At 38.8% G+C, this 26,284-nt stretch overlaps 1 protein-coding gene across 2 annotated transcripts; it reads right to left on the bottom strand.

The window, feature by feature from the left end:
• Nucleotides 1-1,579: 1,579 nt before the first annotated feature.
• Nucleotides 1,580-25,238, bottom strand: LOC137106059 (SH3 and cysteine-rich domain-containing protein 2-like). 2 transcript variants are annotated; one of them, XM_067489069.1, is made up of 11 exons: nucleotides 24,771-25,237; nucleotides 14,298-14,673; nucleotides 13,299-13,393; nucleotides 8,526-8,610; nucleotides 8,140-8,252; nucleotides 7,932-7,995; nucleotides 7,247-7,302; nucleotides 7,000-7,088; nucleotides 5,982-6,033; nucleotides 4,316-4,453; nucleotides 1,580-4,097 (listed from the first exon to the last, which is right to left on the bottom strand). In XM_067489069.1, the coding sequence occupies exons 1-11, from the start codon at nucleotides 24,858-24,860 to the stop codon at nucleotides 3,999-4,001; spliced, it is 1,257 nt and encodes a 418-aa protein (XP_067345170.1). In that variant the 5' UTR covers nucleotides 24,861-25,237; the 3' UTR covers nucleotides 1,580-3,998. The 2 variants fall into 2 exon arrangements, 1 of the variants encoding a protein (XP_067345170.1); XR_010911893.1 differs by lacking the exon at nucleotides 1,580-4,097 and adding an exon at nucleotides 5,251-5,402 and having other exon boundaries at nucleotides 4,320-4,453; nucleotides 24,771-25,238.
• Between the last annotated feature and the right edge of the window lie 1,046 nt (nucleotides 25,239-26,284).

The following is a 26,284-nucleotide window of genomic DNA, read 5'->3' as shown; positions in this document are numbered from 1 at the left end:
TTTATTGAATTTAAGTGTAGTAATAGAACGTTGCTTGTGGTTTTGTCCAGGCCTTGGTGGATTTCAAACAGTAATGTACCAGATCTTCCAGGACCTGAACAACAAGAACAAAGTTAAGTCCTTTTACAAGAATATTGGCCTTTGGGGAGAATAAAGTTAATCTTGAGTCTTGACTTTTAAGCACGTTATCCATATTGTTTATAGCAGTGTTAACGTCAGGACTTTGGCAAGTTCATTCCAAAAGCTGTTATCCTGCTGCATCCACTTCACAGCCCTGATGTGTGTTTGGGGCCATTTTCCTGTTGAAACACACAACCAAGTTTCAAACATCTAGTTGATAGTTTACGTTTATGCTGAAGAATTGGCAAATTAAAAAACACTTAAGAACTGTGAGCAATCTGAGTTGATGTATGTGTAGGTTTGACTGTGCATGTATATTTTTTGGTGATGTCAATGACCCAAAATGAATAAAACCCTACGCAACGAAATCTTGTTGTTTTTGTTAATTTATGTTTGCCAAAAAACATTTATTACTGAAAAGCTAATCCAGTCTTGCCTCACATCATAATAAACCTTTCTACCAGTGAAGTAAATGAAAATCTAAATTATGCTTAAAAAAATTAACACATTTCTACTTCTACATCAAGCCTGTGTTTTATTTAGTATGATACTCACACAGTGTGGTAGATTGGCTTTAAGTAGTGCTAATGCTCTGCTTATATAGTGTTTTTATCAAAGCACTTCACAGTGTCACTTCCCATTCACGCACTCACACACACTCATACACTGATAGCAGTAGCTGCCATGGAAAGTGCTCACCTGACTCATTGGGAGCAACTTGGGGCTCAGTGTTGTGCTCATGGACACTTTAATACATAGCCAGGAGGGTCTAGGAGTTGAACCAATGACTCTTTGGTCCGTGGCCTTAATAACTGAGCTTCGGCACCATGTGCTGTCCATGCTGTGCAAAATTGTTGAATATCTTTCCAGGGCCAGTTGTTTCACTGCAGAAATGTGATATATGCTCCCTCTGCTCAATTTAAATATCTGTTATTTCTTTTGGTAGTGAATTACAAATTGTCCACTTAAATGCAGGACTTATACTTCCTGTGGGAAGAGTGATATTTCTATGGTCACTTATGTAAACAATTGTAAATCTTTGGCAAATTACTCTTTAATGAATAACTTCTGTCATTTTCTACATGAATCCATTTTCTCACAATCTCCGTAGAGACACCCAAACCACGACTGATTTACATGACCTGGAGTGACTAGGGGTGGCTGTCAAATTGAAGCCTAGTTGTCTGAGTTATAAAACTCCACTGTTGTCCAAAAACAAGTAAATAAAAAAAACACACAAGCCAGGCGCCAGCTGTATCAAATAATGAACCATAACTGTACTGGCTTACTTCAGACTGCTGTACAATGGTATGGCCTGTAGAGGCAGGCTTACTCGTGCCTTGTGGTCCAACAATTATCCACTCCAGAGGTCATTGTATGGTTAAACACTGAACATTTATTAAATTCTACTTTTCACAATTGAGATGATAACAAAATAATTCCACAGAACAAAGTAAGAAACCATGTACCTCCACGGCTACATAAACATTTTCCATTACTACCTTATGCCCACTTCTGTCTCTGCCCCCTTTCTTAATTAGCAGTACTCTACAGAGAGTGGTGCTGGAAATACTCTCATTAAAAATTAAATAAATAAATAAAGGCTGTAGTGCACAGTTTGGCTAATATACTTATTAAATTCACCTAACCTTTCAAGACACAGTGTGATGATGGCAAAAAACTAAAGTACAAATATATAGAAAACACTTGTTGGCTCATACATGGCCTTCAACCTTAAAACCTAAGAATTTTTAGATTATTAATGTAGACGTCTTTGTGACTTCTCATAACTCTTAACACAGAAACCTAGATACATGACAGAGAAACAGATTAAGGGATTATTTTTTTCAAATAAAAACACACACCATTTGACTGTGTATCTGACTTTATTGAGAGATAGGAGTATCACAGCGCAGCCAGCCATGCTGAAAACAAGCTTGGTAATAGTGTGCATTAAAGTGAGAAAGAGAATTCACCTGGGTATTACTGATCCTGAGCCAATATTGGTTCTAGTCAGTGAAGATAATGATTAGGATTAGCATTGTGCCGACTGATCCAAGATGGATACTTTATCAAAGCTGCTATACTCCTGAAGTCGGAGTCTAAAGTCTAATTTTTTCAAAAAGCACAGTACACTGACAGATGATGCTGTGCCGGAGATATGCTGAGTACAAAATAAAGTGAGTGACTAGAACTGTTGTGCATAGTATTCGTAATGATTTGTGCTGACAAGGCTAGATGTAATTTTAGTAAAGAGATGCATACATGGGTAAGTGGAACAATAAACATTAATCTCCTGTAATTTATAACTGTGCAGTTAATGCCCATAGTTGGTTCTTACAGCTGCAAACCTCTTGGTCAGTGCTATTCAGAGCCAATATATACAACATCTTTGTAAGGTTATTTACATATACTGTCATTTTGTATTTACAGTTATTGCTGCAACAACAGCAGTTTGTCACTGCCTTATGGGTTATAATGACTGAGCAACAAATCAAGTGTAATGAGGTGATTTAGCCTTTTATCACCTTCAATTGTACAACAATAACCATCCCTCCGTGTTACATAAAGTAATCATGTGTGCCGGGAGAAACGTTAGCCACTCATCAAAAATTCACACATTTTAAACAGGTTTTATATGATCTTGTGAACAACAGAACATTTGACAGCCTTCACCCCTTTAGACAAATAACACTGAGTTTGGTTTTTATCCATTATCCTGTAATTACAATATTTCCTTGCTCTGCTCCACCCTGAAAGAAAAGCAATAGCATCAGAAAGTCAAAGTCAGCACAGCATCCTCATGTTGTCATACACAACCAGATGAGACAGATGAATAATACAGACCATTACACAGAGATAAACAACATTGAGAATACCATATCATGAAGCAGAGTCTAGCAGTTGGTTTTAGCATTATATGGAGTGAACCTTAAAATCCTTGTGTTTGAGTGTGTGTAGAGAGTGTGATTGAAGGGCATACTGAGAAAGAAGCTCCCCGAGGTGCATGCAAAGCATTTGTCACATTCGAGCTGCGAAGAGCAAAAATGTTCTGCAATCTAATCACTGGGGAGCAGTCAGAAACCCCAGCGTGCCTGTGTGTGTGCATGTGTGGGCCTGTGTGTGAGTGTGTGTGTGTGTATGTATTATAAGTTGTTTTTGACAATAGTGTAAAAGAAGACTTTGTTTCCTTTTTTTTAAATATTTTTTACACAATGTAATACCTGAATCATTTTCTACTCAGAGCAGGAATGACACATATGCACATAATGGGTCCATACAGCAGCAGCCTGCACATACAGAACTGGACCACCAGGGTTTATACCCTTAGCTGAATCTACAAAACCAATTCAACCAACCAAAAGGTGTTTGGACATGCAATACAATAAACAGCTACAGTCTTGCACAACCTCTCTTGTTTGCTCTACTTATACAGTGGAATACAGATGTTTTGCTCATGAAGTCAACCAGGCACACCTTGACATCATAATAAAATAGTCATCCCCCCTTTTCAAAGATGCTTGGCCAATGGAAATGGCTAGTGAGGTAGCCACACATCCTTTCTTTTGCACACTTTTTCTTTTGAAAAATTATGCTACATTACTGTTGTGTGTATATGTAAAACCACACTGAGTAAAGTTGTGCTACAAGAATGTAGCTCTAAAAAAACTCAAAAGAAGTCCTCCTTCAACCTTCTGCAGTAAAAAAGTGAAGTTATGGGTCATCATCCACTGAAGCTTCAAATTCACTGCCACTCACAAGAAGGGTGGAGCCGCATTATTGGCGGTCAGTGAGGTGTTTGGTAAACACTCCTGAGTATTCCTCCATCATGGTGAACTTCTTTACCAAACTCGGGGTCAAAGAGAAGTGTGCTGCCATCATATTTCTAGAAGATACTTCACAGGGACTAAGCCTCTCTTCTTCCCACTGCTGAGCCGGAGGAAACCGTCAATCTCCTCATTCTTCCCCACACAGATCTGCAGATGGGGAGTCAGTGGAGGAGTGGGGAGGGGCAAGTGACATTCAGTGATGTGAGGGTTGTGGACTGAGGCTAAAAGTGAGCTTCATTGAATACCACAACAAGCTGTCCTCTGTAATTTCAGCAGTTTTCTGCATTAATTTGCATAAATGTTTAAATTTATTCTGTGTGTGAGAGAAAGAGAGAAAAAAATGTGTGTATTTTATGTATGTTCACCTGGGCTTCTTTCACAGTCATCTGACCTTGGTCTCGGTTGCCGTGGAAACCTGCAGTGACCTTCCACACCCGCTCACCGGGGCGGACCCGCTGCACAAAGTTGGCCGGGAAAAATCCCACTTTGTCCCTGCTTTTCCCCTGGTAAACACACCCAAACATGCACATGCACACACACACACACACACACACACACACACACACACACACACACACACACACTAGTTTGTCTTTGACAAATAAAACATAAATATTACATGCTACAGTGTAAAAAATGGATCAAACTGTATTTTTGAACTACATTAGAAGTAGTGACTGATTGTGATTGTGACGTCTGGATTTCAGTAAAACTCGTCCTGAAATAAACCCCAGTTTTCCTCCATGTTGACAGAAAGAAGCTTCTGCATTTCACTCATCTGCCTGCTTACGGTTCAACACAAACATCAAACCCCACACAAGCAGCTTCCATTACAGTCCTTGGCTGAGCATATGCAATTAGATTCTTTGTGTTTTGTTTACTTGACCAGGCTAAATATGCATCATATTTATAATGCACCAACAAAATGGAATTTTGAATGAACCATCTAGATTAGCAGTAAAATTTAAATAAAGGCTGGTTTTTAGCAATGTCCAAACTAGACAAAAAACATCTGGTTTGTGCTGTAAGTTCCAAGAAACTGCAAGAAAATCTCAACTGATCATTTTACATACATTTACATGCAAAGTAGATTTGTTTCCTCACCATAACCATTGTAACTATATAAACTGTCCAAAGGTGGCCTGGAATTTTTTGTTTTGTTTTGTTTGTTTTCTCAAGTAAATGAGAAAAAAACAAGAAGCCAAGTTTTAATTCAAATCTCACAAAGTCTTCGGTTTCAGTTCACTTTCAACGAGACTTTCAAAGTCCTTTAATGTTTGAAGTCATTATTTCGTCTAACCTGGTGTGTTTCCTGGTGTGTTGTTTATGTAAAGACCTGTCCATCCTCTGGCAGGTGAAGGTGAAGATATTCAGCTGCCTCATTCTGCAATCTGTCTTCTTCCTCTTTTCCTCTTCATGTTAACTAGCTTTACTAACACCAACACCTGCTGTCTTTAAAGCACATACAGTCTCATTGACTCTGAGTAACTCTGATTTAAATGGGAGATTCAGCTGTTCTATGGCCATGTGAGGCAAAAAAAGCAGCTCTTCTTATTCATTTTAATGGTGGTTATGTTGTCCAATTTTTTTCTACAATGCAATGTTTGATAAGGTCAATCATGAACATGTAAGTTTACTTCTTGGAGGATAGCTTTGTAACATGAATGCTGCAATTCTGCTGTTTATCTCCACAACATCAAAAACAAAGGTAAAACAGCTGGTGCAGTGACTCCCAGATTGTTTTAATTCTCTCAACACTACATGAAGCAACACAACCCCACCAACTGGTTGTTAAACTCTTTCTGTTGTTTAATTGCATGACAAATATCTGAATCCAGCCTAAATGAAGGTCATAAATGCAGATCCGACTGTAATATCTATTCAAAGTCAATCTAGAACATGTTTAGTGTTACAATTCTTAGTTAGGCTTTGTTATAAACAGACAGATGCAAAATTCAAAGTAAAACACCAGATAGAAAATGTAATCAATTTCAAATGCTCAGTGAACTTGAGTGCATTTGAATAACTCACCTTCCACCAGTCCTCATTGGAGTCATCTGTGACCTGGACTCTGTCACCAGGCCTAGAGGAAAATAGACAATCAAGCCAAGTGCTCAAAGACATTTTCTCAGGCCTTTATGATCATTCCAAAACCAAGATATACTTTGTTAGCTGTGTAATAAACAGGAAACTACAGCCAACAGGTCATAAGCTTAGTTTAGCATATTTGTAATGTAGTTCAATACGTAACCTGGCTGTGTCTGGTTTATCGAATTTGTACAAAACTGTGAAAAAACACAAACAGTATTTTCTGGAGAGCTTTGCTGTGTAGCCAGGCTGAGTATTTATGTTGAGCTAACTAGCTGCTGCCTCTAATTCCTTTTTTAGCTCACACACGTGACAGTGGTATCAATCTTGTCAACTAACGTTTGGCCCAAAATGAAATGAATTCTTTATGAGAAAAATGTCACAGTCAAATTAGTGAGAGGTCAATTGTAACAAATGATGCTATAAGCTTCGTGGTTATTTTTACATTAAAGCTTCTAAATACTAAAAAGGTTTATAGTTGAGTTTTATTTTCCCTGCAAAGAGGATGTATTTTCTCAACTGAAGAAAATTGCGATCTCAGATTTAAATCATAGGATTATGATGCACTTCCTTTTCTATAATGTGTGATGTATGTAATACTGGCTTCTTATTGTAAGGAAACTTGTGTGCTCTCTCCATGTGAACAAACACCTCATGTGCTGCGTTCTTGCACAGACGTATCCTCCAGATTAGTGGTGGGTGTCATTCCACACTCAGCAGTTTCCTGCAGCTACAAGCATACAAAGCCTCTTTTTTTTTTCCCTGTCACACACTCACAGCTGTTTGTCCTTGCCGGCCTCCCAGCATGCTCCCTCATCCCATCCCAAGCCCTGCAACCCCCTTCCATCATGCTGAGGAGGCAGATGGACTGTGAGTGTCAGTAAAATCTTCACCAGGTACACACTTCAATCTCAAGGAACCATACACACACACACACAGTTCGCAAAGGAATCAGACTGACTGTAGCTCCAAGTCGTTCTTCTCCTGAGGCAGGAACTTGTAGAGGGCCACATAGGTGTGGATGGAGTGGACCTCCACTCGTTTGGGAGTCTGAAAAAATCAAAATTAAGACAGATTTTAAGACTGTATTTTCTTCTTGTGAAAGTCTGAAATTGAGTTAAAATTCTGGAGTGTTTGAAAGGATTTGATAGAGTGCAGTTCCAAATAGAAATACTGGCTGTAAGAAGAAAGAATTGCTGACTACACACCTTCAGACTCACTCTGTCTTCTGAATCTGCCTTCTCACTTTCAGGAGGGGTGAGCACTGGATAGACATTAACACACAGACAAAGAGAGGGACAAGAAAAACAAAGGCTTTATCATATGTTAGAAAGAAAGAATTACCAAATGTGGGTGAAAAAAAAGAAAAAGGGGGGGTGGTACACAGAGAGAGGTCTTGTCACTGCGGCAAACAGAAGGAAGGCCAAGGTCATTTACTGTAAAATGGCAGCAGGACAAGCAGAAATGATCCCTTCTCCTGGGACCGTGACAGGAAGGGAAAGTGCTGGATACGTGCACACACAAAAAGATGTGATACCTTGAAACGTTTTACTTATAGATGTTAGAAAGGACTTTAAAGGAAAGATTCCCCAAATCATAAATGATAATTCAGATAAATGAGAGTTTTTGTGATGACCATAACAGAACATGTAACTATTCTTTCCCATCGTATGTGTGACTAAGTAAATTCAATTGATTATCTTTTCAATGGGATAAAAGTAATGAAGATATTTTTAGATTTTTAGTTGTCGACAAAAGCCTGGGGAAATCTCAGGGGGAAACAAATAAATGAAATAAAATGGTACCACATTGTCTTCTGAGACTTGTAAAAAACCATCTTCAAGATGCCAGTTCCATTCATAAATTTAAAAGAAAGAAAATAGTCTGACTTACTGCCTGGGATGTTTTCCTCTTCGACTATTGGTTGGTTTTCTAGTTTGTCTTGTGGTTTTTCTGCCTGTAATCAAAAAAATGATTGCAGCAAAAATCAAAACAAAAAACAAAATCAACAATTTTTTATTTATTTTTTTAGCGTCAACATACATTTCTATCAGTAACCGGGATCTGTCTGTGCATTTTATGTGCATGTGTGGTCTCATACCTCATGACAGGGTGACTCTGAGATACTGCCAAAGCTGGAGCGACTCATCTGAGCTAGTGATGTCCCATAGCGAAGTGCCTCATACACGGGGTCAACAATGCCATTATCTGCCTCTGCACAACCCCAGACAAGGCAGAATGGAACAATAATCAGTGTTTAGACTCGTGGTTCAGTACTGGTACAAGCCCCTCTGGCAGCATTTGCAGCTTACGTCAGACTTAGTGTAAATGTTTTGTTTGGTCGATTTTGCCCAGACGTGCCGTGTGAATTATTGTTGTTGTTGACCTGTCAGGCATCAAAGGCCATCAAGGACATGGTGATTAGTGATGGTGAGATTTCAGTTGTTTGGTACTGTGATAAATCAGCCATTGTTTTCCATCACTCACCCTGAGCAGCAGGGGCCTCTCTGACCACATCAAGTGGATCAACGGTTAGCAGCGGAGAGCTAAAGTTTCTCTTGAAAGCTCCTGTCTGATGTAAAGAAATAGAGCAGAGGGAAGGAGAAATGTTAATTGAGGCAAAAGAGACAGATGTAATCAGTGAGTAAATCACTATGACAATCGGGGCATCCTGTACTGTGAGCGGATCCTGTAGGCAAAAAAATATGTGTAAGGAAAACCTTTAAACACGTTTGCAAAATGTTTTGAATTGATTGATAATACGCATTTTTAATAAATTAATTCCGTGTTTGCTCTTGCCCAGATCATCGATGGCACAGAGACACACACTTTGCAAAACCTTGAGTAACATTGTACACATGCAGCCGCCAGTGTGATTACCTTCATTAATTATTTAAATCTTTTCACACAACACCAGGATTTAACTGTTAACTGGTTGGGAGGTGTTCTAAAAGATTTACAGTTTATACCATGAGAGCATTGGCAGAAATAGAGTAGAAAATATTCCCGGCATTATGATTGTCTGTGCTGCTTCCCGTCTTTCAATATTTAAACAACAAAAAATATAGACATTTTGCTCATACCGTATACAAACGTGTGCTTTAAGTAAAGTAAATTTGTATTTGTACATACAGTGCAAATGCACTTTTTAAAGGTTAAAGCGACACTGAAGTCATGGATAAATAATGGAAAATGCCACTGTTGATTATGACTGAGAACCCAGAGCATCTAACAAAAGAAAGTACTAATGAAAATACCATAGTTAACTAATATGTTCAGCGACCTGCGTGTTAGGTTAATTGATTACTCTAAATTGTCTGTAGGCGTGAATGGTTGTCTGTGAGATAGACTGGTGACCTGCCCAGAGTGTAGCCCATGTCTTGCTCAGTGACAGCTGGGATAGTCTCCAGCCCCCCTGCCACCCTGAACAAGATAAGTGTATAAGATAATGGACGGTTCAGTTTCATTAATAACTGTTTGGCAGGAACTATCACCGGATGGTAATGGGTCAATGTTTATATCACCAGATATTTACAAACACTTTTATTATCTTAATTAATTGCTACAAGCTAAACAAACACATACAAAGGCATAAATGAAATACTTTTCCATCTTGACAGATGAAGCTGACATAGTCTACTATTGCATTACGACACTGGCACTATTCTTTTCCACTGGTGGTGGCAATAACATATTCACCATTATTTTAACACAGAATTTTATGCTGAACGGAGTGTGACTTCATTTTTTGTCTTCCTTCAAGCAAATTAATCCTTGTGTTCTGCATATTGAGGCACCGCAAAGGTCTTTCTCTGTCAAACTGTAGACGATCCGCCAGTGCAGATCTGGTACTGTACAAACTTTGATATCTGACTGTGTTTCGTTATTATGTGAGAGAAATTGGTTTAACGTGACTCATCAACGTAACATTACAAAGTCCTGTTTTTGACAGAGCGGCTATGATGAACCTGATCTGCATTCTGCAAATAGAAACTGTCTAAATATACTTGTCTTTTCATCTGGTTTACAGTAAAATGATGTGTGTTGAAAAAAACATGTCAGATGTCAAGTAGTTATTTTATAATAATATTCAGGGGCTCAACTACCTTCAGATATTCCACATGCATGCACTGTGTTTTCTCAATTATCACTGTCAGTGATTTAAGAAAATACCTTACTTTAATAAAACGTTAGATTTCTGGAGCTTATCATCAACTGTTTGTGTCAGTGTAAGGGAATATACAGTGTTAATTTAAAGGAAATACATCAAAATGACAGTTGGACAGATGTTGTGAGTGTAGACCTTCTAAAAAGTACAAAAGTCATCCAAAAGTGAAACATTGCTCTAAGGTAGCGAGGGGGGTGATAGCTGCATTCAGGATTGACAGACAAGTATTTGCCCAGAATCTCTTCTTTATCTCTTAGTCACAGAGCCCAAACTTACCCCTAAAATAATACAAATGCATGAGATGTTGTGCTAAAACCTAACTTCATGATTTTAAGAATTGTTTGTTTTTTAACAAATTATGGAAATTATATTTTTACACTCTCGACAAATTAATAATTATCACCATATAAATGTTGACAGCATTTTTAAATGTAGGGTTACAATCAGAGGTTTATTGTCAGTTGGGAACTCGTTTTGGCACAATTTGCCATGATAACTATGAAACCCCCTTAAACCCCCCATAGAAACACTATACAGTATACAGCCTGAGCCCTAAAAGACATAAATGGGGCCCTTTCTGGATATCTGGGGTGTCATAATGGGCTTCGTCGCTTGGTTACAACTAACAATCATTTTGGTTATTGATTAATTCTATGATTATTCTAATGAATAATTGAGTGAGCAATAAAACTACTTGTTTTATACAACTAACAAACCAAAATTCAATTCAAATACTCTCTTTATAGTTACATACTAACAGAAAGAGGCACAAATCATATTTGAAAATGTGGAACCAGAAAAATACTCAGATAATCCTTATTCAAATAATTGCAGAATTTGCTTGAGAAATCATTGCAGCTCAAGTGTGCACACAATGAGACATGCAGCTCTAGCCCACTGTCTTAGCGTTATGATGCTTTACTAATGTTGTGATTGTCCCAATTTCTGTTTGTCACAAAATGATTCACAGGAAACAAAGGACAAACTAAATAAAAAGCTTCCTCTAAAACATCCTGGCAAATACTTCACTTACTGACAAATACAAATGAACGAGTGACACTTAGTCTAATTTGTTTTCCAGCGTCCAATTTTGAACTGGTGGTTTGAACTGGTGGTTCAAAATTGGTCGAACCCTCCCTTTCACATCAAACAGACAAAAGTATTTTGATGTTTATATCTCAACATGTCAGTTATTGTAACCATACAGCATGACTGGACTGTTGTGGGAATGAACTGACAAGCTAAATCGTACAGTAAGACTCATCTCTGACTGGAGGAACAAAACAGAGGAGACTCACATAAAGTCCAGCTCAGGGTGTGTGTTTGTATGTGTGTTTGTGCACATGCATGCTTGTGTGTGTGTGTGTGTGTGTGTGTGTGTGTGTGTGTGTGTGTGTGTGTGTGTGTGTGTGTGTGTGTGTGTGTGTGTGTGTGTGTGTGTGTGTGTGATTCTGGAAAGCTATCTGCCGAAGCAATTATTTTGTGCAGAGCTCAGCGGCCAATTTTCTTACTTAAACATTATACATTTTTAAGTTTAATTAACATTGAATAGCAAAAAGTTGTCATGATTTCAAAGTAATTCAAAGCTGTTCGATTCTAAGGACAGTTGGGAGCAGTTGGTCATATATGGGTAAACTCTGTGAACGGTCTGAGAGTATGTAGTTTGCATAAAGCTCCAGCAGGATTTAAATGACTTGCGATGATAACTTGTCATGTCATGCTCCTCTTGCTCTTTGCTAGCCTCTGCTGTCTGGCCTTAAGTTGTCTCAAGAGTGTGACTGGCATTATGTAATGTTCCAAACCAGTCCCACACATTAAAATGTAATATGATGATGATTTCAGCAACAGCAGATCATCTCATGCCCTAAATGAGCTGTGCAGTGCATTATTCTACGTTTCCTTTTAATTTGAAAAAAGTCACACTTTTATTGAATTCCACCAGAGCAACACAATTTAAACAGAGGATGCACTGTGGATAAAAGTCAATAAACTCCACCCTTTAAAGTTACATAGTAGACTTAAATTCCATCCAGTGTCTCTAAAATGTCCAAGTCCTGCTTTGATGAGCGTGCAGTGATTGAAAACGACATTGCTAAATGGCTTGGTGAGAGGCTGCCATGTCATATCCTCACTGGATTGCGTGCGCCTCAAACACACTGAATTTCACACTGAATTAGGCGAACCAGCTGGTACAGGGAGATATTGATTTTCCAACAGAGTTGAGAGGGTAGGAAGGAACTGTAGCACCCAGACGAGAAAGGAAGAGAAGACGCCGCTATGTGAGAAGAGCAGGGCATGCGGGATGAAGGTCAGAAAGGAAGGTGAAAAAATTCTGGGACCTGGCCACTGGAACCTTATCAGTGTCATCCTCCCCTGCTTTTGTTCCTTTTATGGAATTTATGTTTGGGAGATAATTTATCCACCGCTACCCTTTCACACATCCCAGTGCCTCAGTCTACTTCACAATCCATTCCTTTTATAACCCCTAAATGTATAACCCCCTTTTTGTGTCTGCGGTTTGAAAAGGGCTTTATCCTCTTTTAACAAGATGGGGGCTTACAGGCTAAGCACATTACCAGGACGAAAGGCTATGCCTGCTGACTGAGAGAGACAATTACAGCATCCAGATGCTTCTTAATTCTGCTGACACAATGCATTCTGGTTGAGCCTCTGCCCTGCAGTGAATGTGTGCATTCGCAATAAATGTTACAAACACACATTAGACAACATAAAAATAGAATTAGGTATGTGTGACATTTTGTGACTGGAAGAGAACTACAGCAAGTATGAGCAAATTTATATAGTGATATATGTCAGGAAAATACAGTTAAGCCAAAAACTAACATTACTAAATTACAGTAGATGTATTTCACCAGGGAAGTGGCAAAACTAGGTTATTTTAGAAAACATTGGAGCTCCACTTATCACTGTATGACTGAATAGCCCAGACATCTGGGTGTGTGCTTTTAGTGAAACTTTGTTTTACCATTCATGTGGACATTGAGGTGTAAGTGTTCTGCATCACAGTGCAAAGAAAGTGGTGATAGCAGTAAAATGTAATGATACTATCAGTCAGTCTGAAGTGTTCTTACCTTTCCATTACAGGGCTGCTGTGAGAGCTCTGACAAACACCAGAGGTGGGCTGACAGCTTACAGGCTTTACAACGCAGCCCCTGCTTGGAGTTCCCTGCACAGATAAAACAGTTCACTTTAACACAAGACATCTGACCGTTTTTTGACAGTTCTGATTTATTGTACTCTCATGCCGCATTATTTAGCTTTGTCTCTCAATTTTAAAGTTTGCAGCTGCAGGTGTATGAAGTGTAATTTCTTCATTACTGCAAAAAGTAGATGCATGTACTGCAAGTCCTAAATTAATCAATATCAGTTCTGTGATGGGCCTGGTGGATCAATGGGTAGAGGATTTATTTGGGATGCAGAAGGCAGCAGGATCGGATCCCACCCCACCAGGTGTGGCCCCACCCAGCTGCCAAGGACCACCTTGCTGGTCCCGAGCCCGGATAAAATAGGAAGAGCATTCAGCGTAAAAAAACGGGCCAAATCAACATGCGGAATACGTTCTGCTTTGGCAATCCCTGAAGGGACAAGCTGAAAGCTGTTGATCTTTTTAGTTCTGTGAAGGCCCTTACTAGTTACTTTTATGCCTAATAAATTATGATGTATGATAATGGAGTATTAAGCTTGTCTACATCCTCTGCTTTTTGTTATTTAACATCCTAATCCTAATCGAGCAAAAAACAACCTGAAGCAGAGACACAATAAACTGCAAATTTAAAATAAATCAGAGAGTTCAGTTGGTGTCTACAGTAAGTTAATTTTTAAATATGAAAATGTAAGATGTACCAGCTAAGTCATATATAAACTTTTTCATCTCATTTCAGTAAGATAAAGAACAGCAAAAATCAAAAATAGCAGCAAAGCACCACAAGTTCCATCATAGTACATAAATGGGAAATAAGAATCATAAGTGTCCATAAGTGTCAATAATTTGCATTGGGACAATTTACTGCTTAATGAAAATTACTTCCATGAAAGGAATATTCCTTAAAAAACTGGCACAGCTGACCTACCTTGGATCATGTGTTTGCATTGCTCACAGCTGGTAGGCCTGCGGAAGATGTGCTCCTGGAAACAGTGGGTCCTGACCGGCTGTGCTGGCTGGGCCTGAGACTTTGGCTGGGTTTTTAAGGTGATAGACAATGAGGGGCTGATAGACGGTGAGTGCGATGTCAATGAGGGGTTGGGACTGATAGAGGGAGACAGGGAGGGAGAGTGCTCATAAGCCACGGGGGACTCAGAGAAGGGAGGAGGAGATGGCAGGGGTGGTAGTGTAGGTATAAGGGCTGATGTAGGGCGGGCTTCACCATTACTGCGCTGGAAAAAGTTGTCCACACTCTTGCTGCGCATGACTGATTTGAAGGATAGGGAGCGCTTCAGCCGCTGCAACTGAAAAAAAATGAAAACGATGTTTAGGGGAAAAAAACAGGAGACATTGGGAAAAACATTTAAACATCTTAAGCAGCTTTCACTACTATTATTCAGTCTAATATAGGCACAATTGCCCTATTTCACAAAGACAATCAGGAAGTAAAGAGCACATTACATTCTGCGATGGACAGGGGTCAAAGTTGTTACCTCACATTAGATATTTCTGTATTTGTGCATTTGTCTGTTATCACTGGTTTTAAGTGAGCTGGACTTGAGGAAGATGCCTTTATCCACCAATTAGGAACAACTATTCAATCAAAATCAGATGAGAGTTGTGTGGTTGTTGAGAAATAGTAACAAACCTGTTAAAGGCATTAGTTAGTTCTTCAATGTTAACTGCTTAAAACACACTGTACATTTTGAGAAAAATAGGCCCCTGAACACCACCTTTTCTTTTTGCATGCATTAAGTCTGTCTGTTTGTTTTTGGACATTTTATGTTTTGAGACTTTTTCTGGACGTTCTATGTCTATTTTAATAATATTCTGCCTATTGTTGGACCTTTTCTGCCAGAGTCAGGTCATGTTGTGCCTCTTCATGATAGTTTTATTCTTCATTTTCCTGGTTGTGCTGCTCTTTCTGGTCATTTGGAAACTTTTGCATGCTTTCAAACAAGTCAAATGAACATTTAACTGACCTCTCGAGGCCCTGCGTCTATGTCCAGTAGCCCTGTTCAGCAACCTACCCATGGATATGAGTGGTTTAATATGGTGGTTTACCAGTGTTCACCCCATCACTGATGGGTGTATCTGGGTGTGGACATGAGTGTACTCTGTTTTACCAGTAGCCAGAAACAGCAGTGGTGTCACAATGTCCTGGAGTAAACTTGTACATCACTGCACCAAAGTGAAGAGTTAAGCCACTGGAAGAGTTTTATGAGCTGTTAAGTCACTTGATTGTTACAGATAAGTGCTTGCAGCAGGAGGCCCTAAAAGACACAGTTTCTTTTAAATGTGACATAATATTTACACCATATGAGTGAAACTTTAAATAAAAATCACAAAATACCATATAAAATGTCTAGCTCAGGGGGATGTGTTTGAAAATCAGTCTGCCTCTACCCTCTCGCTGTCCTTGCCTCTTCAGGATGACTTTTGATCTTCCCTCTTCACATGGCCATTCCTTGAGAGTCCACCCAAGTCAATACCCATTAAAATTCACATTTGATTAGTTTTATTGAACGGCCTGCACCTTTGCATTTGGTGCAATCAGTGATGCACAGCAAACTCTGTGTTTATCTTGGGTTCCCTGACTCCATTTCCCAAGGGCTTGTGATCCAGTGCTCTTGGTCACAATAAAGAAGAACTGATAATGACGATTACAAGGACCTTGGAGTGATGGGATCTATTTTGAAGGAATTTTAAGTTCTCTGGACTCATACATCAAGAGAATGCCCTGGAAAATAATAGCAAGGACGTCATAAGTCCCTGACATTATGGTGAACCTTCCTAATTTACAGAACTCATTTGCTGTGTTTTTGACTGTGGTCTGGGCGTTGTTTTAATAAGCACAGTCCTATTTCAAACTTTTAGTCCTTGCCAAAATCTTGCAAACAAGTGCAATGTCTTTCTTCTGCAAGAAAAGCTAGTCACCTGATGTAAAACAGGTTTAACTTTGTACTACGTCACCGCCTTTAAGAGTGTTTATGTGTGACCTCTGAGCTCTAAAAAGACACTGCATCACCCATCTGCACTCCTTCACAGAAAACTCAATCAATAGAATTGAGCAAGTTCCTATTTTTCTTCCACAGATTCACAGATGCCAATTAGTTTGAGTGATGAAAATAGTCCTCTCTGTTGACCCATTAGTAAGTGGCTCTCGTAAATGTTTTCTATGGGGAGCTGAGTCCATGCTTTCCTTAATGGCCTTTTCTTGGCTTGACTGGTGGCCCATTCAGTAATGGATGTTCCTCTCTATTAGATTTTCAGCATGTCTGACTGTGTTAAGCCTCTGTGTGGTGAAACCCTGTTATTGCTACAGTTTTAAGGGAAAAGGAACAAGTTCATCAGGCACAAACCAGGTAGAACTCAATATGCAATCCTACACAATACAATGCTTTTACAAGGACAGAATTCAAATGCATAAAGATGAATTTCACTTAGTGTAATGATAAAATAATAACTAATTCAATGGCAAAAATATTGTGTAAGTAATTTTATGTGGTCCAATGAACATTATGATTGGGCACTACATTGATTATAAACTACTACATATTTCTGACATGGCCCAGTAAACACCATTTCTGTATGTGGTCTACAGACCTGCATGAATTTAAAGAAATAAAACTTACATGAATGTGTGTTTTTTTAGTTTATGAGTGAGCCCATATACAGTATTTAGTAGTTATCAGATCTACATGCTTAGTTTTGACTTCAGCATTATTAATTAAAAAATAATCATGAAATTATGTTTAAAAAAATGAAATTTATGATTTTTGAATCTGTGGGCACTTTTAGTTTATCACTAGGGGAAACTAAACTACACTGCATAACCAAATGCACGTGGATCCCTGTTTTTTGCACATTTGTACAGACCATTTCCCGTTTCAATATCATAAGCAAATGCCCATAACAAATGATTTTCCCACTTTGTTGGAGAGACACTGTGTTGCAACAGCCCTGACATCAACCCCAACAACACCAACTTGATTCGCTGATTCTCTCGGAGCAGAATGGAACCAAATGACAAAGTGGTTTCATTAAATGCGGACACCATTGTGCACGCTTGTCCAAGCACAACAGACATCTTCCATTACTTTCCTAATCATTACAATTTAGCTGATTGTTAATGCTCATAACCTGTACACTAAGGAAGAAAAAGGTTTGTTTCGATTGCATAAATGTGCATGCACAAAAAAGGAATTGACAACATTAATGAGGTTTTTAATTGGAGTTTTGAATCCTTTTATCTTATGTCGACCGTATTGGGTGCAAACATAGACTGAAGGGGTGACACACACGCTGTAAACATAACGTTTACCTAATCTTTATTGTATAATGTGAAGCTTTTTGTGATGTTTTTGTATTAGTGCAGCTGGCTATACCATGTTTTCATATATCCTATAACACCCCTCCCTGCAACCAGAGGGTAAATAAAAATGAGAGTACTAATGACTGCAATTTCTAAATATTCTCCATAGCGCTGTCTCTGTACGGTTTTGAAAAGTCTATTTATGGATAACAGAACTGGAGACACATCACACGCTAAACTACTGACAGCAATTAGCTCATCACAGTGCGAGAGGTGTAGTGCATTGGAACACACTGTGGTTTGAGAAGGAAGATGAAGCTGAGGATAAAAGAAGAGTCTGAGGATGTTCAAAGAAGGTGAGGAAAAAGTAGGCAAAAAGAATGAAGAAATGGTCAAAAGAACATAGTACATGAAGGAAGCCACTCAAAATGCCACATTGCCACCATGTCTTTGAAAGCCAGACAATACCCCTAAGCCCTTCCTATCTCCCCTGTGACAGACAAACAGTACGGGGGGAGATGGCACACATCTCTGCCATGTTGTTGAGCTGTTTGAAAATGAGCATAGAGCACAGCGATGTCTGCTGAAGGTTTCTATAAATAATGCCTTTATAAATTAATGATTAGAAGTGTGATGCAGATGCAACCCCTGTCTTTATACAACACAGAGGTGATACAGTGAGGTGACTGCTCATGATGAAAGAAAGTCAAGTCTATCTGCTAATGGTTCAAGTTCAGTTCGCCTATCAACATAGAGATTAAAGCTGAAACAATCTAGTTACTACAATTTTGGCCAAACGGCTGGCTCATCCTGTCTGCTGGTGTGGGCCTGTCAAAGAATCGGTCCAGGGTGAGCTCAGTGCAGATGCATAAAACCCAAATGCTAAGCCATAAAAATGTGCTTATTACATTGTTTTTTTATAAGCCTAGGTGGGATATGTAATACCTCCTTTATCCATAGTCTGGCACAAACAGCATCTTTAAACAGCGCCAAATCATCATTACACGGCAGAATAATAAGTGTTGTGGGCTTTTAAAGCCTATTGGTGGATGAAATATAAGTCCATTAAATATAGTAGATATTTATTTTTATCAATCATTACTCTTATAAAACTATATTGTATTAAAATGATATGTATGTTGTTTTTTTAGTCATACCCAAAAATCTATTTGTTAGTTTTATTATTTATTACCATGTCGTTTCATTTGGGTGATGGTATGTAAATGTTCATGTTACAGTTTTTAAATAAAAATAAATGTCCATGAACATAGAGTCATGCCAATCTTTTAGTTTTTACTTTATTCATAAATCTGGTCCCAGAACATTATTGGTTTCCTGTCTATCTGCAGAAGCCTCATCTGCAATCGGGACACAGTTGAGCAACTTACTCCCCATTCAACTCTTGCACATACAATAACATGTCCACTGCAGTGTTTTTAAGACACCTCTAGCTGCTCAGGATTCTCAAAATACGACTAAGAACACTGGCACCTGATTAAGTTTGGCATTCCTATTGCTGTGACCGGAGCCTTGAATTAAAGGTGACCCCATTAGGCATCAGTCCAGCTGGATCTTGTTAGGTAGAAGTGCCCTAACTAAAAACCATTTGTGCAAACACAATTTTTAATTCTTCACTGTATGAGCTGTCTCGGAAGAAATTGTGAATATCATGCTCTCTATCTATATTTTGGGGGAATTAGCATAGCATTTTACTGCACAACTTATTGGCGTTTGTAACGTAACTTTGCCTAATAAAAAAAAGCTATACAAATGACATTCACATGTACGGATTTTAACTTGAATGTGACTTGGAAGGCTTATGTAATACAGACATAGGTTAATGGCTCAAGATGACTTTAAATGTATTACCTAGTATACTAAAGTACTGTCATGTCAAAACCTTGTACCTAATGATACAGAGATAAGACTGACACAATGACAGACTCCGAGACTGGAGGACAACCTAAAAGAAGCTTTATCTGTGACGTTTTGCAGATGTGAAAAAAAACTGACGTCGGTCTACAACCCACAGTAATATGTGTTAATATATTGGGTAAAAGATAAGGTGTGAATCAATGAAATTATTCTGATGCGCTTCTTACTGTCACACTTCAGTTTCTAAAATGCCAGGCTGTTGTTTGAGATGCTGTGTTTTAGAGATACACTAATTCCTAGAGAAGACTCCACTAACTCACTGACTGTCTCTCTTTACGAGCAGCAAAATGAGCTTGCATTTCAAGCTCCAGCGTTTTAAAAGGCTTAGCTGCTCTTTGATGGTCCCACAATGGTAAAATACAACACTAATGTGGTTACTATTGTTTTTTTCTCACTACAATAGGTTAGGGCTAGGGGCAACAACTAAGTGTATTTTTTTACATTCTACACACAGATATCAAATAGTTATTTGCGACATAAAATATAGAAAACCCAAAGCAGTGTTTTCTAAACGCTTCCTGTTTTTATTTTGAGCTAACCCATCAGCCAGCTAAGGACTGTCATACAGCAAGAAAAGTGACGTGTATCGTTCTCTTTTCCTGTTTTAACGCACATGGACAGGTTTTTGTTACGCAGTCCCTCGTCATACAGAGTGTCTTCTTTGAGTCAGTTCCAATAACTGAGAACAGAGAGAAAAAAAGAGTTGTGCAGGGTGAAGGACAAGATCATTATATTTGCTATAAAAGCATAACTTTTTAAATTGCTTTCAGATGTGTTTAAAAATGTGTGTCTCAGAGGAATGAAGGACAAATTCTTCTAAGCGGGGGTGAGTGATTCAGTTAGTAAATCACAGTTACACTTGAAAAGTCAAAAGTCAAGTCAAGTTTTTTTTAAACTGAATGTTTTTACTTTTTAATAACATTTGCAGCGTATCATTCTTGCTAGGCAACACAAACTTTATGATCACTTCCTCTTGCAGTTAAAAGTGATGAAAAGATGAAGATTGAAATTACAGTATTGTAAAACTTTCCTTCTTCCACTTTTTTAAACCAACACTTTTATCATGTGTCATTTCAAGAGCATATCATTAAATATCACTAAACGCAGCATGGGTACTGTAATAAGATCAAATCTCCCGTCTGACGTGACTTGTTAATGTTAATATCTGGACACTGTTATGCCAGTGGTATCCAAAGAATGATAAAGGATCAAAACTACACATTTAGCAAACCTAACATTTAGTTTTAATGTCTTCCCTAGTAAGTTTCATCATTTGAAGACATTTTTAGTCATTTTTATGAGCAAGCCTCTGGAAGAATTCTGGTTGGATGTTGGACCACTGTTCTTGGCTGAATTGGTTTAGTTTAGTTAGTGACTAGGCACAGTCCACACATTTGGGACGTTCATTCCAAAACTTGATTTATCCATCGACAACCTGATTTTCTATTCCACATTTCCCTTTTATAGACAATATCACATCTGTAAAGCAGCACCCTAAGGTCAGTACTAAACTAAGGACTAAACAAGGTCCCAACAGAGTCAGCTCGTACCTTGACACTGCACATGTGACTCTGCTGGTTCAGCAGCATTTTAGAACTCAATCAAGGACAGTATTTCAGTGGCTTCATCATTAATCCAAACAGCCTTGGGTCAACAATGGATACGTGAATCTGTTAAGAACTAAAAGATGGTTTTACATCCTGCATTCTTTTATGGAGAAGATGATGTCCTGTGTAATTTCAGTCACCGTAAAAATCAATTTCTCACTGATCCTTGCTGTGTTTGTCCCTTTTCTGTGCAGACTTGAATTTGATTCAAAGGTCAGCAGAAAGTCCATCAAAGCAAAAAGAAAACATATCACGGCCTGTCGGAAGGTATGGAAAAAACAGACAGAATACACTTTGTTCAGAAACGTCCCTGTATAATGTTTGTCTGCTTTTACTCATTAAAGATTATAGTTCCCTACTTCTTGACACGGAGAAGTTCAGACATGAGCTGAAAGGAAATTAAATGTCAGCACTGTCAAAGCTCATCCAGAGCTCTTTAAAAGAAGCATTATCATTTACAAACTTGTGTCAGTGACCTGTGTCATTAAGTGTATGAATAAACAGGAAATAAGTTCAGATGTGATACATGTGAAAATTGTCTTATTCCTAAACAGATGCTTGGTTTAACTGCTATAACTGACCAATACTCTTTTATACACAATACTCATATTTTTTTTGTTACTTATCTCCTCTTCCTTACTTCCCCTTTTCATATCCATCCTCTTTTTCTCCATCTCATCATTCCTCACAGGTCCTCTGTCATTCTATTCTTAGATCACTTTACTCTTTTTAAGCACTCAGGCAACCGTCACCAGCCCGTTACTCTGCACTACTGAGAAAGAAGACATTGATAGGAAGGTGGGAGGAAAGAGAAAGAAGAGATTTCAAGCGAGACAGATGAGGAGAGGTGAAGTGCAGTTGGAAAAAAGCAAGGTTTTAAGTTTCAGTAAAAAATGGAGCACAGTCAACAGAAAAGATAATGGAAACTCATACTCTAAGTGAAAAAACAAGGAATTAATTAGATGAGATGAGGAAGCAGGCTGATAGGGAAGTTAGTGAGAATGGGAGGCTCTGAGAAGTGAGTGTGAAGGGCAAATTCAGAGAGAAATACATCACTTCATAAAAATTCTTGCTGGCTAAGAATGTAATGGGCCCTGCAACGGCTCTGTAGACCGAGGCAAAGCAGCACCTTGCATTACTGCCACTGGATGCACAATCATTTGTGAATATGAAACTTTACAGTGGTTGATGGTGTCACAGCTCTCATTTCATCCACCACTAAACGGCGTGGAGTTTAAAGGTTTGACATTTCGGAAAACATGCTTACTCGCTTTCATGCTAGAGTTAGAAGAGAAGACTGATACCAGCAGGTTTTTACTTTAGCATAACATTGGCTGAAAACAGGAAGAAAAGCTGGGCTTGTTCTCTTCATGAAATATAACAATATCAATATAAACAATAGAGTATGGATATGTTCCTCTAACTCTCTGCAAGAAAGCAAATTGGCATATTTTGCTAATTGTCCAAAGAATAATGCCACCATTGTCTTTCACTCTCCAAATTCTCCTCATCATGCACTATACCAATCGTCACTACAAGACACTTAACTGGCAAGTGCTCCAAGTGATTAGAGAGGAATAATGTTATTTTTGAAGCTGTCACCTTACCCGTAGGTGGAGGAGGATGGATAATTATTCATTCTCTGTCTTATTGTCTATTAGAAGCACTCTAGAAAGCTGGTGGGCTCACTTACATCTCGCACTGTAATAAATACTCTGATAGACGAGGGATGGTGGCAAGACAGACACGGAGACTGAGAGATGCAGGAAAGCTGATGAAAAGATGAGAAATACTGCAGAGGGAAACAGTAGGGGGACTGAGGAAGAGAGAGATATGAAGGCTTTGGAGGGAAAGTAAAAAGTAGCAATGGTTACAGAAAGAACACAGTGATATGCAGAAGTGAGAAGATTGAGAATGACAGAAGGAAACATGAGAAGCTCTAGAGTTTCCCAAGATCAGACTATAACACAGATTTAATTTTCCCCCTCCACTTTTCTGGTAATTTTTCTTCTGTTGGTTGTGGAGTGGTCGCAGCTGCCAGCCGAGGCTAGACAGCTGACGCTGCTTGGAGGACTGTTTCCACAGAGTTCTGTTTTGTCTGGACGGCCATTTGTGTGAATTATGACCCAGCCACTACCAAGACCCAGCAAACATCTGCTCGCTGATTGGCTCATAAATTCACGCAGCATCTGATCCATTGTGTTGTCTGCAGTCAAACAGAAACAACAAGAAGCCAGTCCTGCCAGGTTTGCTGTAGGTCCCTATGGTGAACAAAAGGACTGCCAGCAAGTGATTTCCTGCTGTAAGGCTGCTTTTTGGAAGAATGTTAAAAAATAAATGTAATGCAAGAGATTTAGGTCAAGTCTGTGAGATTTTTATTTCCATCCATATTTGTTAAATACTTCAGAATTATTAAACACCACTGGATCACCAACAAAGGCAGAAACTACTCTGGGGCCCCAGCACTCTGCAGTCATTCAGAGCTCAATCCCATTTTTATTGCTTTGGATGTGTTTAGAAAATATCTTAATATGGGCTTTACTTTCTCATATTCAGGTCCCATCTTGATAAGGGACAGAATCTAATTGAGACCTTTGCTATTTTTGTTCTCCTGCTTACTTAATGTTCTTTAAACCTGTGTTTAACTTTTCTTTTAAGTCCCGTTGAGGACATAAGCCTCTTTTGCAAGAGGGTCTTGCCAAGATTACAGCACAAGTCAATCAATTTTACACTCCAAATAAAATACTAAACTGAGAAGTAAATGCAGTCTAAGAACAGAGGTAATGATGTTATGTTGTTGTCATTTTTTCACAGAATTTACAATAGTCAAAAAGCTTAATGCTTTTAATTTTTGGTGCTGCATCACTAGTAGATTTGTTGCATATTTCCAAATCAGCAAATCTGATGCCGGCGGGATGATAACTTAGTGGAGGCCCAGCAGTTAATGTTTACCATCCTGTGTGTTGTGGTGGTCCCAGTGGTTTACTGAGAGTAGGGGGAGCAACATTACCATGCAGTATTATGTGGAATATTATGGTCACCTGCTTGTGGAATTAAGCTGCTGCATATTTTCGAGAATCTGCAATGTCAGAAAAACATATTTTCACCTCATTCTCAATGGTGGATGTGATTGATTCGTGTAAGTCAAAAAAGAATGATGCCAATTGTCTGTGTTCTCTGATATTTTTTGCATTCACAACACCTGCCATGGAGAGTCAAGACACACACCACCAGCTAATCTTTGCCCTGTGCCTTTGAAATCACGGTAGTTACGTGTAGTTATGTGTTAAAGCAGAGTTGTTACGCAAGAACCCGCAGCCACCACAGAATTCGCCCCGTAGGACAAATTTACAACTTAGTTCTGTGGCCAAGTCCAAATTCCTTTTACACAGATGGTTAAACAAGCGAAAAGAAAAAATCAATCTGGTTAAATCCTCCACATAATGTACGTTTTATTTAACTTTCAAACAACCTTTCATTTGTTCCCTTTTTTAAAGTTTTTAACACGAAGATCGATCCCACATTTGCACAGGCGTGATGTTACCTTTGATTCAGGTTGGCTGGGGACGGTAGCTTGTGGTCGCTGAAGGTCCCTGTTTTGAGGCTCATTCTCCTTGTCGCTGATTTCCGTCATCTCAGATCACAAAATCCTCCGCCAAAAGCCAAACTGAGGCAAACCGCCACGTCCACGGCGCCAGGGAAACGAGCAAACTATGCACTCAGCGGTTTAAACATCACTACAGTCTCTTATCCAAAGAGGTAGAGCTAGTTACAAGTCCCAAGTCATCTTTCCTCGGCAGCATCCATTGGAGAATGTGCGTGTAAGGTGCGAGAAAGATGCGTCTGGTTTTCTGGGTGTAGACTCTGAATGAATCGTGAAATCTGTTACTTGGCGTAAAATATCCCGGAGCTCAACTCGGTCGGTTTGTCCACTTGTCCCCACGGCCTCTTTCCTTTTCTACCGGACACGAGCGCGCGCACACAAACACACACACACACACACAAACACACACACACACACACGCATACTGTTACGGCAACTTTGATTTTACCGTGACAAGGTGCTTGACTCATCCTGATTGGTCCAGAATCGTGACAAAACGTTGGAGCGCGTCGGGATTGGCTGAGAGGTGACGACGCCGGGAGGCTGGGGGTGGTACAAGTTGCAGGTGGATTTTAGGAATAGGACTTTAGGACTTTAGGAATACGGCTTTTAAAAACGCCGTTATTACACATTTAATCCTGTGTTTTGAACATGAAAATAAGTAATATTGGAATATTACATGTGGAAATTTTACATTGGAATATTACAATATTACTTTGTACATGTGTTATATAGTTTTACGACATATTTTGTATATGTTACATTGAATTATGGTGTGCTGGTGTGATCAATCAAACCCAAAACTGGAAGGATGAACTGTATGGAGGCGAAGAGAAGTCCACTGTTCACACGGATGCAGTTTTCCTTTGGTTAATTTATCATTTGAAAGGAAGCAAACTGTGAATAAACCAAAGACAGCATGACTCATGTTAATATAATAATAATAGTATTATAATAATGCAAACATTGCGAAGGAATCCACGTCTCAAGACAAATAACAAATGTTCCGAGTCTACTTTGAATGCTCCAGCATTCTCAATAATGATATGCTAATCTTTATGCTTATTATTCTGACTGCCATCTTCCATACGTTATTTGGCGCCTAACTACTTAGGCATACTTTCAGCTAGAAACACCGCTCAAACGTATATTATAAAACACATGAATGCTTGTATTTGACTTTTTAATATCTTTTATACTTTTTAAAAATGTTACTTTGATAATGTCATTGATGCCTTTGAATCTTTAAGGATAACTGGCTTTGAAGTTTGCCTAACCATTATATAAGAAAGCGGCATTTTGTTTCAGCTGTTCCAGCAAAAGCAGAACTTACAGCTATTTCAGCAAAAACAGTTCAGCCTTTTTCAGCTTTGCTTGGAAATTCCTTACAGTGCTGGAGCATTCACAGTGCATTGTCTTTGTGGAAATGCTTTTTCTAGTTTCAATTAATATTG

Source organism: Channa argus, chromosome 20 (assembly GCF_033026475.1).
Source record: "Channa argus isolate prfri chromosome 20, Channa argus male v1.0, whole genome shotgun sequence".
Classification (NCBI taxonomy): domain Eukaryota; kingdom Metazoa; phylum Chordata; class Actinopteri; order Anabantiformes; family Channidae; genus Channa; species Channa argus.
Note: the sequence above shows the minus strand (reverse complement) of the source record. Positions and strands in the feature narration are given on the sequence as shown.

Bases quoted from the DNA above. Each gene is read 5' to 3' on its own strand.
- LOC137106059 (XM_067489069.1), bottom strand. From the start codon at position 24,860: ATGACGGAAATCAGCGACAAGGAGAATGAGCCTCAAAACAGGGACCTT. The intron at 14,674-24,770 runs GTAACATCACGC...ATTTTTTTTCAG, and splicing joins CCAGCCAACCTGAATCAAAG to TTGCAGCGGCTGAAGCGCTC. The intron at 8,253-8,525 runs GTGAGTGATGGA...GGGGTTGTGCAG, and splicing joins AGAGGCCCCTGCTGCTCAGG to AGGCAGATAATGGCATTGTT.